At 43.5% G+C, this 12,114-nt stretch overlaps 1 protein-coding gene across 1 annotated transcript; it reads right to left on the reverse strand.

Annotated features, from left to right (window-relative positions):
* Positions 1-1,928: 1,928 nt before the first annotated feature.
* Positions 1,929-11,537, reverse strand: LOC113876462 (cationic amino acid transporter 3-like). The gene is made up of 11 exons (XM_027515718.1): positions 10,410-11,537; positions 9,421-9,579; positions 5,145-5,331; positions 4,841-4,953; positions 4,463-4,685; positions 4,177-4,294; positions 3,955-4,079; positions 3,577-3,773; positions 3,212-3,378; positions 2,855-2,963; positions 1,929-2,699 (listed from the first exon to the last, which is right to left on the reverse strand). The coding sequence occupies exons 1-11, from the start codon at positions 10,786-10,788 to the stop codon at positions 2,578-2,580; spliced, it is 1,899 nt and encodes a 632-aa protein (XP_027371519.1). The 5' UTR covers positions 10,789-11,537; the 3' UTR covers positions 1,929-2,577.
* Positions 11,538-12,114: the final 577 nt, after the last annotated feature.

Raw genomic sequence — 12,114 nt, forward strand, 5'->3', positions numbered from 1 at the left:
TGTATTCCAGACACTGTTTTAGCCACTGGGAAGCAAGTGGTGATCAAAAGTGTGAAGAGGTGAATGTATCGCCCTTCTTTCAAATTCATATGTTGAATTCCTGATCCCCAGGACTTCAGAATGTGACTGTATTTTGTTTGGGGGCCTTAAAGAGGTAATTAAGATTAAATGAGGTCATGAGGTTGGGCCCTAACGAAGTTTGACTAATCCCAAATGTCAAGAGGTTATTAGAATGTGGAGAGCATACAGAGACACCAAGAGGTGACAGATTTAGCAAATAGTATTACAGGACAACTAGATACATTGATTTTAGATCAACAATGAACCTTGGCAATTATACTTTAATACATATATTACATATAAATTTTTTGTGCTTATTAACTATACATCTTTTAATATATACATACACATGTACAAGCAGATATCATTTTATTGTGCTTTGCAGATGCTGCAATTTTTGCAAACTGAAGGTTTGTGGCAACTCTGGGTTGTCAGATGACAGCTAGCATTTTTCAGCAATAAAGTACTTTTAAGTTAAAGTATGTACATTTTTTAGAGAGAATATATAGCACACTGAATAGACTACAGTGTAGTGTAAACATAAGTTTATATGCAGTCAGTTCAGTTCAGTCACTCAGTTGTGTCCAACTCTTTGCCATCCCATGAACCGAAGCAAGCCAGGCCTCCTTGTCCATCACCAACTCCCGGAGTCCACCCAAACCAAGGTCCATTGAGTCGGTTAAAAAAAGAAATTTGTGTGACTCTCTTTATTGCCAGTTCTCTTTACTATGGTAATCTGGAATCAAACCAGGAATATCTCAGAGGCATGCCTGCAGGGTCCTGTTGTGGTTGTTCAGTTGCTAAGTCATGTACAAGTCTTTGTGACCACGTGGAATGCAGCACACCAGGCTCCTCTATCCTCCACTATGTGATGGAGATGTCCATTGAGTCAGTGATGCTATCTAAACATCTCATTGTCTGTTCCCTCTTCTCCTCCTGCCCTCAGTCTTTCCCAGAATCAGGGTGTTTTCCATTGAGTCAGCTCTGCACATCTAGTGGCCAAACTATTGGAGCTTCAACTTCAGCATCAATCCTTCCAATGAATATTCAGGGTTGATTTCCTTTAGAATTTTCTGGTTTGATCGCCTTGCAGTACAAGGGACTCTCGAGAGTCTTGCCCAGCACCATAGTTTTCAAAAGCATCAATTCTGCAGTGTTCAGCCTTCTTTATGGCCGAACTCTCACATCCGTATGTGACTACTGGAAAAACTGCAGCTTTGACTAGACAGACCTTTGTCAGCAAAGTAATCTCTCTGCTTTTTAATATGCTGTCTAGGTTTGTCATAGGTTTCTTTTCAAGGATCAAGTGTTTTTAAATTTCATGGCTACAGTCATTGTCTGCAGTGATTTTGGAGCCAAAGGAAAGAAAATTTGTCACTGCTTCCACTTTTCCCTCTTCTATTTGCCAGGAAGTAACAGGACCAGATGCTATGATCTTAGTATTTTTGAATACTAAGTGTTAAGCCAGGCTCTTTGCTCTCCTCTTTCACCTTCATCAAGAGACTCTTTATTTCCTCTTCCCTTTCTGTCATTAGGATGGTATCATCTGAGGTTGTTGATACTTCTCCTGGCAATCTTGATTCCAGCTTGTGATTCATCCAGCCCAGCATTTTGCATCATGTACTCTGCATATAATTTAAATAAGAGGGAAACAATATATAGCCTTATCATACTCCCTTGCCAGTTTTGAACCAGTCCACCGTTCCATGTCTGATTCTAACTGTTGCTTTTTGACCTGCATACAGGTTTCTCAGGAGACAGGTAAGATGGTCTGGTATTCCCATCTCTTTAAGGATATTCCACAGTTAGTTGTGGTCCACAGAGTCAAAGGGTTTGGCATAGTTAATGAAGCAGAATTTGATGTTTTTCTGGAATTGCCTTGCTTTCTTTGTGATCCAACAATTGTAGGCAATTTGATCTCTAGTTCACTACCTTTTCTAAGCCCAGCTTGTATCTGGAAGTTGTCAGTTCATGTACTGCTGAAGTCTAGCTTAGGATTTTGAGCATTATTTTGCTAGGCTGTGAAATGAGCACAGTTGTTTGGTAGTTTGAACATTCTTTGGCATTACCTTTCTTGGGATTGGAATGAAAACTGACCTTTTACTTCAAACTTATTGATGACCTAATATTTAAAGTGTAACTCTTACACAGTATATGATTACCTATGTTTCCTCCTCAAGTGGACATCTCCGTGCTCAGCCTGGAGATGGGAACAAGGAGTTGTTTCTCAGGTGCCAGGTTGACATTGTCTTTCTCCTGCTGGTTATGTTGTTGTACTTTCTTTTTGAAAATTGGTCTTGGTGCACACTTAAGAAGCATATGTTTTTCTGTATGTACGTCATGCTTTGAAAAGCTTACTTAAAAGTTAGACAACATTAACGTGACTTTGTCCACTGGCAATAAAGACAGGGCTGTAGATGCATACACCTTCACACTCCATAGCGGCTGAAAGTGTTCATGTAGCAGAAGACACCTCCTATGTATATAGGGATTCTACACAGCATCTATGACTTGTGGTTAAGATGACTCAGGACTAGGGGTGTTTTTGTCGGGAGTCTGGGAGGTGGAAGCTGGTGGTTGTTGCTCATCGTTCTCCTCCAGGCTGTGTCGGATCCCGTATCCAAAGTATATGAGAAATCCTAGTAAGGAAATGAGAAAGTGAGAAGGATAAGTAGGCACTCTTCCTGGTCACAAACGTCCAATAGGCCTCCTATTATGGTGGCCAAGAAGTTTAGGGGATCTCAGTTTGGGATTAGTCACTCAAGGGGTCTCTTTATGCCAGAATGCCACTTACCAATCACATTCCAGATGGCAAATATGGCCCAGGTCCCAGAAGTTATCTGCATCATCAAGTAAATGTTCACAAAGATGCTCACCAGTGGGAAGACAGGCAGAGCAGGGACCTGTGGGGCAGAGTCAGTTCATCCCTGAACACATCCCAGACGTCTGAGTGAGAGACACTAAACCACTTGGGCAGGAAGAACAGCCTTCAGACTGTGTATTCAGTGCCTACTCAGACCGTGTATGTAAAGTACTGAGGGGGATCAGGGAAGAGTCCATTGGTTTTAGCAATTCCCCTCACTCCCTGGATGTTTAGACCATGAAGCAGGTTCACTCCAGGTGGACAGTTTGGGCACATAAGGTCACTTACCTTAAAATAAAGAGGAATGGGGTTCTGGGGCTGCCTCCAGATGATGACCGTGACTCCAATGATGAGCAGCAGCAGCAGCACAGCCACTGGTGTGTACTTGGAGTCTCCAGAGAACCCCTGACTGGACCACTGGACCAGGATCAGGCTCAAGATTATCATCAGGAGAACTACAGGGGTCAAGGTGGAGGAGAACAGGTTCAACTTCAGAAGCTGAAGATGTCAAGACCTTGGGCCACACCTCTCCCCAGGCTGCCCACCTCAGCAAGGGCCCTCATATCACCAAGACTCCTCAGTTGACAAAATACACACTCCAACACCATACTGTCAATTTCAGCAAACGACCAAAGAGAAATCCCACTGCTCACCGAGTAGTGAGGCACATCCGTAGACAATCTGGCCAGATTTCCTAGTGGGGATGGTGCTGATAGGGAACCACAGACTCTTTAGAATGTTTGAGTTTCTTGCTTCAGGTTCAGAGTCCAGCGGATGTTCATCAGGGACAGGCATCTCAATTTCCTCCTCTGTGTTCTCATTCTTGCTTAAATTCTGGTCTGGCTGGTACCTGAATTAGAGGTTTTAAGACAATATTAACAGCAGCCCCTACTCATCCAACATCACACGGCCTATTTCGCATGTATCCTGTCTTAAGCAGAGCAGGACTTTTAGAAGATAGCTGAAGGCAGAAGACGTTTACCTCCCAACTAATCCCCAAGACTCCCTATCGAGGTGTAGTGGGGTCTCACCTGAGGACAAGAATAGAAAATGCTACCAGGGAGTAAACGAGCAGGGTTCCAACTGACACGAGATCCACAAGGTTTGTGAACGTGAAGAGTAACGCCATGAGCCCTAGAATGAGGGCACAAACAAGGTGGGAAGGGAGTGAGAAACAGCTGGAAATATGTAAGTTAAAGCGTGGGTTTCAATTTTTTTTTTTTTTTTTCACCTGTAAGATTTCCAGCAGACATGATAGCCACGACACGGGTGCCTGTGTGGACATGGATCCGGGTAAGTACCCGGAAAAGGAGCCCGTCCTCTGCCATCATGTAGATCAAAGGAGGCATTCTGAACATGGAACTATAGAGTCTGGAAGAGAAAATGGAAACATGTAAGGATGTCGAGAAGCAGGACAGACCGGGGCTTCTGCTCTCATGTTGGCTTGGGGTAAGGTGTCTCTCTGTCCTCTCTACCAATTCTAGGGCTTGGGAGAGCTGAGCATCTGACAGTAGACAGGGAGAAAACCATGGCACTGACCTGGATATAAGAGCACAGAGGGTGCCAATAGCCACGAAATATCTGGCGGGGAGCCACCAACTATGGAGAATGGCTTGTGGCAAAGGGTCGTGAGGCTGAATCTGGTGGTAGGGCACCATGAGGGTGAGTGCCGCTGAGACACCAGAGTAGGCTAAAAAGCAGATGAAGATCGTGATCATGATGCTCCAGGGGATGGAACGACGAGGATTTATAGCTTCTACCCCTGCCAAAAGGGAAGAAGTATTGGGTCAGGAAAACACACTGGGATGAAATCGCAAAATCCCCTTCCTTTTTGCACTCAACAATGAGGTTTCCCTTAAGCCAGGGGCAGCCAGTCTGTTCCCAAACCCCAGATGGGACACACAGTGGCCATGTTACCTTTAGTGGCAACAGCATCAATACCAAAAAAATAGTAGAAACATGTAGCTGCTCCCTGGAGAATCCCTTCAAAGCCAAAAGGTGCAAATCCTCCAGAACCCAGAAGGCCCAAGCTACGGTGAGAGAAGGAGAGAGAAAGAACGTGGTTGAGGTGAGTTCAGCCATCTCTACTGAGCTTCTCCCTTCATGCTTCAAGTCCTGGGCTCCAGAACTTGCTTCATCTGGATCCATCAGCCCAGATATCTTTTGTCCACACTTTACCAGCTCTGCATGCTCTTCACCCATATATTAAGGCCAGTATTACCCTCCTAAGCCATAGATGTCTCTGGATCCAGATGTGTTCAGTTTGTAGTCCTGTTCTCTGAGCCTCCAGTTATGCAGATCTCCCTTAATGAAGCCAGTGATGATAATGAAAATGAGAACCAAAAGGTTGGTTCCTATGGATATTTTGGTAACCAGGATTAATTCACGAGCTCCCAGAAGCAGTAGTCCTGTGGGAAAGATGTAATATGAAACACTCAAACCATTGGTACTTTCATAGATACAGAAAGCAGGACACACTGGTCATGGAAACACCCCTTTCCAATAAAAAAAGAGAAAACTCCTCACATGGACATCACCAGAAGGTCAATACTGAAATCAGATTGATTGTATTCTTGGTAGCTGAAGATGGAGAAGCTCTATACAGTCAGCAAAAACAAGACCAGGAAGTGACTGTGGCTCAGATCACCAGCTCCTTGTTGCAAAATTCAGGCTTAAACTGAAGAAAGCAGGGAAAACCACTAGACCATTCAGGTATGACCTAAATAAAATCCATTATGATTATACAGTGAAAGTGACAAATAGATTCAAGAAATTAGATCTGGTAGGCAGACTGCCTGAAGAACTATGGACAGAGGTTCCTATCATTGTATAGGAGGCAATGACCAAAAGCATTCCCAAGGAAAAGAAATGCAAGAAGGCAAAATGGTTTCCTGACATACAGATGGCTAACAAACACATGAAAAGATGCCCAACATCACTCATTATCAGAGAAATGCAAATCAAAACCACAATGAGCTATCATCTCATGCTGGTCAGAATGGCTGCCATCAAAAAGCCTTACAAACAATAAATGCTGGAGAGGGTGTGGAGAAAAGGGAGCCCTCTTACACTGTTGTTGGGAATACAAACTACTAGAGCCACTATGGAGAACAGTGTGGAGATTCCTTAAAAAACTGGAAATAGAACTGCCATATGACCCAGCAATCCCACTGCTGGGCATACACACTGGGGAAACCAGACTTGAAAGAGACACATGTAACCCAACTTTCATTGCAGCACTGTTAACAATAGCCAGGACATGGAAGCAACCTAGATGTCCATCAGCAGATGAATGGATAAGAAAGTTGTGGTACATAGGGACAATGGAATATTACTCAGCCATTAAAAAGAAAGCATTTGAGTCAGTTCTAATGAGGTGGATGAAAGTGGAACCTATTATACAGAGTGAAATAAGTCAGAAAAAAAACCACCAATACTGTATATTAATGCATAAATATGGAATTTAGAAAGATGGTAATGATGACCCTATATGCGAGACAGCAAAAGAGACACAGATGTGAAGAACAGACTTTTGGACTCTGTGGGAGAAGGTGAGGGTGGGATGATTTGAGTGAATATCATTGAAACATGTATATTACCATATGTGAAATAGATGACTAATGTGCTTGATGCATGAAATAGGGCACTCAAACCCAGTGCACTGGGACAGCCCTGAGGGATAGTATGGGGAGTGAGGTGGGAAGGGGGTTCAGGATGGGGGGACACGTGTATACCCTTGGCTGATTCATGTCAATGTATGGCAAAACCCACCACGATATTGTAATTAGTCTCCAATTAAAATAAATAAATAAATTTTAAAAATGGTTGTCTGAGGAGTCTTTATAAATAGCTGAGGGAAGATGAGAAGTGAAAGGCAAAGGAGAAAGGGAAAGATATATCCAACTGAATGCAGAATTCCAGAGAATAGCAGGGAGAGTCAAGAAAGTCATCTTAAGTGAACAATGCAAAGAAATAGAAGAAAACCATAGGATGGGAAAGAATAGAGATCTCTTCAAGAAAACTGGAGATACTAAGGGGACACTTCATGAAAGGATAGGCATGATAAAGGACAAAACTTGTAAGGGCCTAACAGAAGCAAAAAAGATTAAGAAGTGGTGGCAAGAACACCCAGAACTATATAAAAAAGGTCTTAGTGGCCCAGATAACCATTATGGTGTGGTCATTCACCTAGAACCAGACAGCCTGGAGTGTGAAGTCAAGTGGCCCTTAGGAAGAATTACTACAAATAAAACTAGTGAAGGTGATGGAATCCCAGCTGAGCTGTTTCAAATCCTAAAAGATGATGCTGTGAAAGTGCTGAATTCAATATGTCAGCAAATCTGGGAAACTCAGCAGTGGCTACAGTACTAGAAAATATCAGTTTTTCCAATTCCAAAGAAGGGCAATGCCAAAGAATGTTCAAACTACCATACAATTGCACTCATTTCAATGATAGCAATGTTATGCCAAAAATCCTTCAAGTCAGCCTTCAGCAATATGTGAACCAAGAACTTTCAGATATACAGCTGAGTTAAGAAAATGCAAAGGAACCAGAGATCAAATTGCCAACATTCGTTGAATCATAGAGAAAGCAGGGGAATACAGACAAATCATCTAATTCTGCTTTATTGACTACGCCAAAGCCTTTGACTGTGTGGATCACAACAAACTATGGAAAATTCTTCAAGAGATGGGAATACCAGACCACTCTACCTGTTTCCTGAGAAATCTGTATGCAGGTCAAGGAGCACCAGTTAGATCTGGACATGGAATGATGGACTGGTTCCAAGTTGGGAAAGGAGTATGTCAAGGCCGTATATTGTCACCCTGCTTATTTAACTTATATGTAGAGTACATCATGTGAAATGCTGGGCTGGATGTAGCACAAACTGGAATCAAGATTGCCAGGAGAAATACCAAAACAATCTCAGATATGGAGATTATATCACCCTAATGGCAGAAAGCGAAGAAGAACTAAAGAGCTTCTTGATGAAAGTGAAAGAGGAGAGTGAAAAAGCTGGCTTAAAACTCAACATGCAAAAAGCTAAGGTCATAGCATGTGGTCCCATGACTTCCTGGTGAATAGAAGAGGAAAAGGAGGAAGCAGTGACAGATTTCCTTTTCTTGGGCTCCAAAATCATTGCAGGTAGTGATTGCAACCATGAAATTAAAAGACACTTGCTCCTTGGCAAGAAAGCTATGACAAATCTAGATAGCATATTAAAAAACAGACATCACTTTGCTGACAAAGGTCTGTATAGTCAAAGCTACAGTTTTTCCAATAGTCATGTATAGAGTTGGACCATAAGGAAGGCTGAGCGCTGAAGAATTGATGCTTTTGAGTTGTGCTGAAGATGACTCTTGAGATTCCATTGGGCAGAAAGGGGATCAAACCAGTCAATCCTAAAGGAAATTATCCCTGAATATTCATTGGAAGGACTGATGCTGAAACTCCAAAACTTTGATCACCTGATGGGCAGAGCCAACACATTGGAAAAGATTCTGATGCTGGGTAAGATTGAGGGCAGGAGTAGAAGAGGGTGACAGAGTTGGATAGTATCACTGACTCAATGGACACAAACTTGAGCAAACTCCAGAAAATAGTGGAGGACAGAGGAGCTTGGCATATGCTAATCCATGGGGTTGCAAAGAGTTGGCTATGACTTAGTGACTGAACAACAACAGGAAGCAGAGAAATAGTTGCCCAGGGCTGGCAGTTGGTGGTGGTGGACAAACAGACAGTGCTCAGTGGGAACAGGGTTTCCTTTTTGAGGTGATGAACGTGTTTGGAACTAGAGGAAGGTGATGGTTGCCCAATATTACAGATGTACTAAATGATTGTACACTTTGAGGTGTATAACTACTGTGGCAATCTTGTCAGATACAAGTCTAACAAAGCAAGATGTTGTACACCTTAATCTTACACAATGTTGTGTGTCAATTATACCTCACTGAAGCTGGGAAAAACAATAAAGTGGTTAATTTTATGCTACGTGAAAAAAAGTGAATGTGAACTTCCTCTCAATTAAAAAAAAAATCTTTGGCCTCACTACAGAGGAAGATTGGTTGGTCGAAGTACATGATCTCAGCTGGGGGGTAATTTTGTCCCCCAAGGGTTAGGGTTAGGGACAAAATTGGGACAAAAATTCCCCAATCCCCTAGGGATTGGCACTGTCTGGAGACATCCTGATTGCCACAGTTTGGGGTGGGTAGATGTCACTGGTATCTAGTGAGCAAAGGTCAAGGATGATACTCAACACTCAATAATGATTAAAAAAACACTAAAATTCACAGACAGCCCATGTACACCAAAGAATGATAAACCCAAATTGTCAACAGTGCCAAGTGTGAAACACAATGGTTTATGTCTTAGCTTCTGTCTCTAAGCCCTTCTTGCTATTTCTAATCCCCCACCATTCTGCCATGTCAAGCCTTTCCTATACCAGCTCCCACTCCACACCCCGCTCTTCCCACCCTATTGTTGAGCCCTGTCTCACCTGTCATCAGCAGTACCAGGCCCAGGGCAAAAAAGTCTGCATATGTGGCCAGGGAGTAAGGCAGCTGCAGAGAGAAACTTTCCTGTAATGCCTGAGAGATGTGATTCCCAATCAGGCTGTCAAAGATGTAACTCGAGGCCCTGGCCAAGCTGGCAGTGCCTGCAGAGGCAGAAGAAGGAGCGTTCATTGACAAACAAAAATCGATGTGCCATAGTATCTAAAAACACAGACAAAATACCTGTATATACAAAAAGCCTAAATATACACAAATTCCTGTATATATAAATACCTGCTACAAAATACAAAATATCAAAGAGTTTCTTTTCATGAGTTGGGGAGAGTAGAACCAAATGATTCACCAAAATGTCAGGTGTTTTAATACATTAGGAGCAGATCAATGTTATACAAGAAAAGAAAACACATAAGTGGGACTGGAGGGCTGGGATAAGGCATGGAATTTAAAATCAAGTGGTAAAGGAAAATCCCAGGAAGGCAAAGTGAAAGTGAAAGTGAAGCTGATCAGTCGTGTCCGACTCTTTGCGACCCCATGGAGTCACAGGCTCCTCCATCCATGGGATTTGTGCTGGAGTGGATTGCCATTTCCTTCTCCAGGAGATCTTCCCAACCCAGTAATCGAACGCTGGTCTCTCGCATTGCAGGCAGATGCTTTACCATCTGAACCACCAGGGAAGCACCCCAGGAAGGCAACAACTGAGCAAAGACTTCACTGTGATGAGAGGATGAACCTGTGGGACATCCCTCCCTCTCACCCATTCCCTACACTTCCATTTCCTCCTGGGTTCATGGTCCATCATTTAAGGACATAGGATAGAATCGAGTTGAATGCAGTTGTGGGGTCTTCCTGACACTATTATCAACTTCCCTCCATGAGGCCAAGAATAAAGTGCTCATGAATGACTGAGAACTCAATCCTCCAACATAGTTTCCCAATCTTCAGCCCCACACCATTCGCTGCCCCATCATCTCACCAATGACTAAGGGAAGTATGCGGTTCCAGCCAATGACGAAGGCATAGAGTTGACCCATCATGACATAGCTGTAGCGATACGCAGAACCGGAGTGTGGTACCCAGGCACCAAATTCAGCATAGCAGAGCCCAGATAACATAGAAAACAGGGCAGCCACCAAGAACGAGATGATGGTTGCTGGTCCAGCTATGTACTTGGCCACTGTACCAGCCACAAGGTACATGGCACCTCTCAGCATCCTGCCCACACCCAAGATCACCAGGTTTAGGATATTCAGATGAGCCACGGGTCTCTCAGACTCATCTATGAGTTCCAGCGGCAGCTTGCGGATGAGCTTCTGACCAAACTGGCGAACAAACTGACGCACCATCCTAGACATAGTTAAAGAGGCTACAGTCTGCTGAGGAAAGAAGACAGAAAGCCGTTAAGAATGCCCATCCGCCCTTGGCAGTGGGGTCCAGTTCTATGGAGTAAGGAAGTGATGGAGCAGGTGGTAAAAGGACACACTGGGTAAGCTGTCCATCTCTGAGATTTGGTTTCTACAATCATAGAGAAGACTTCTAATTTGTCTCAAAGTTACTGGAAAGTTTGCCTGAAAAGAAGTGAGATGGAGTGGATTATGTCTCCCCAAATGTGCCCTTTTGACCAGTAAAATGTTTTGAGCTAAAGTTGATTAAGACCCATTACATTCAGGAGAAGCTCTTCACCTCTCCCTTAACTGTTCAAAATAATTCAGATTAGGGGACCTATGCCAGGAAGAGAGCTATTACCACAGAGAACTTTTTAATCTCAGAAAGACTTACCTGCTTGGAATGGGCAAACATTTGTTCACCAGGCACTTGCTCTTCTCATCCTTCTGTGCATGGTCTTCCTCCCATTTGAAGGCCCAGATCCCCACCCCTTTCTCCTTAACTCAGGGGGTCATATAAGCCTCAACTGTCTGACAGTCTTTGAGCCTCAAACATTTTTATGGGGCTCCTGTACATATTAAACTATGTTCATCTGTCTTATGTCAACTGAATTGTTAGCCCACCTGAAGAATCTAGAAAGCCAAGTCTTCTGCTCCTACAGAAGCAAAAGTTTCCAACACAGAGGCGGGCACACCATAGGTGCTTAATTGGTATAAGTTGGATGGATAAGAATGCTGATTTTTGAATTGAAATCAACCAGCCCTGCTTGTCTGATTTTTCCGAAACTACATTTCACCTTTGTTCTCCTTTGCCCCACGAAACAGGGGAAATTATCATCACTATTTCCTCCCCTCTTTGATAGGGCTGAAGTGACTCTTTTAGAGGCTTGCTGAGCAGAGTGCTCAGATTCTGCACTTTACTTCACAAAGGATCCTGAAACCTGGACACTTTCTGTTTCATTGTTTGCAGAGTGACATGGAATAGGAACTCTGTTCTAGAGCAGAATGAGATGACATTTGAGGGGAGGCACCCCATGAATTGCAGCATGCCAGGCCTCCCTGTCCATCACCAACCCCCGGAGTTCACTCAGACTCACGTCCATCGAGTCAGTGATGCCATCCAGCCATCTCATCCTCTGTCGTCCCCTTCTCCTCTTGGCCCCAATCCTTCCCAGCATCAGAGTCTTTTCCAATGAGTCAACTCTTTGCATGAGGTGGCCAAAGTACTGCAGTTTCAGCTTTAGCATCATTCCTTCCAAAAAAAATACCAGGGCTGATCTCCTTCAGAATGGACTG

This window comes from Bos indicus x Bos taurus, chromosome 18, assembly GCF_003369695.1.
Source record: "Bos indicus x Bos taurus breed Angus x Brahman F1 hybrid chromosome 18, Bos_hybrid_MaternalHap_v2.0, whole genome shotgun sequence".
Lineage (NCBI taxonomy): Eukaryota > Metazoa > Chordata > Mammalia > Artiodactyla > Bovidae > Bos > Bos indicus x Bos taurus.

Coding starts and splice junctions, on each gene's coding strand:
- LOC113876462 (XM_027515718.1), bottom strand. CDS start 10,788: ATGTCTAGGATGGTGCGTCAGTTTGTTCGCCAGTTTGGTCAGAAGCTC. Junction 2,964..3,211: donor CCATTCCTCTTTATTTTAAG/GTAAGTGACCTT, acceptor TCTGCCCCACAG/GTCCCTGCTCTGCCTGTCTT. Junction 2,700..2,854: donor TGCCATCTGGAATGTGATTG/GTAAGTGGCATT, acceptor TTTCCTTACTAG/GATTTCTCATATACTTTGGA.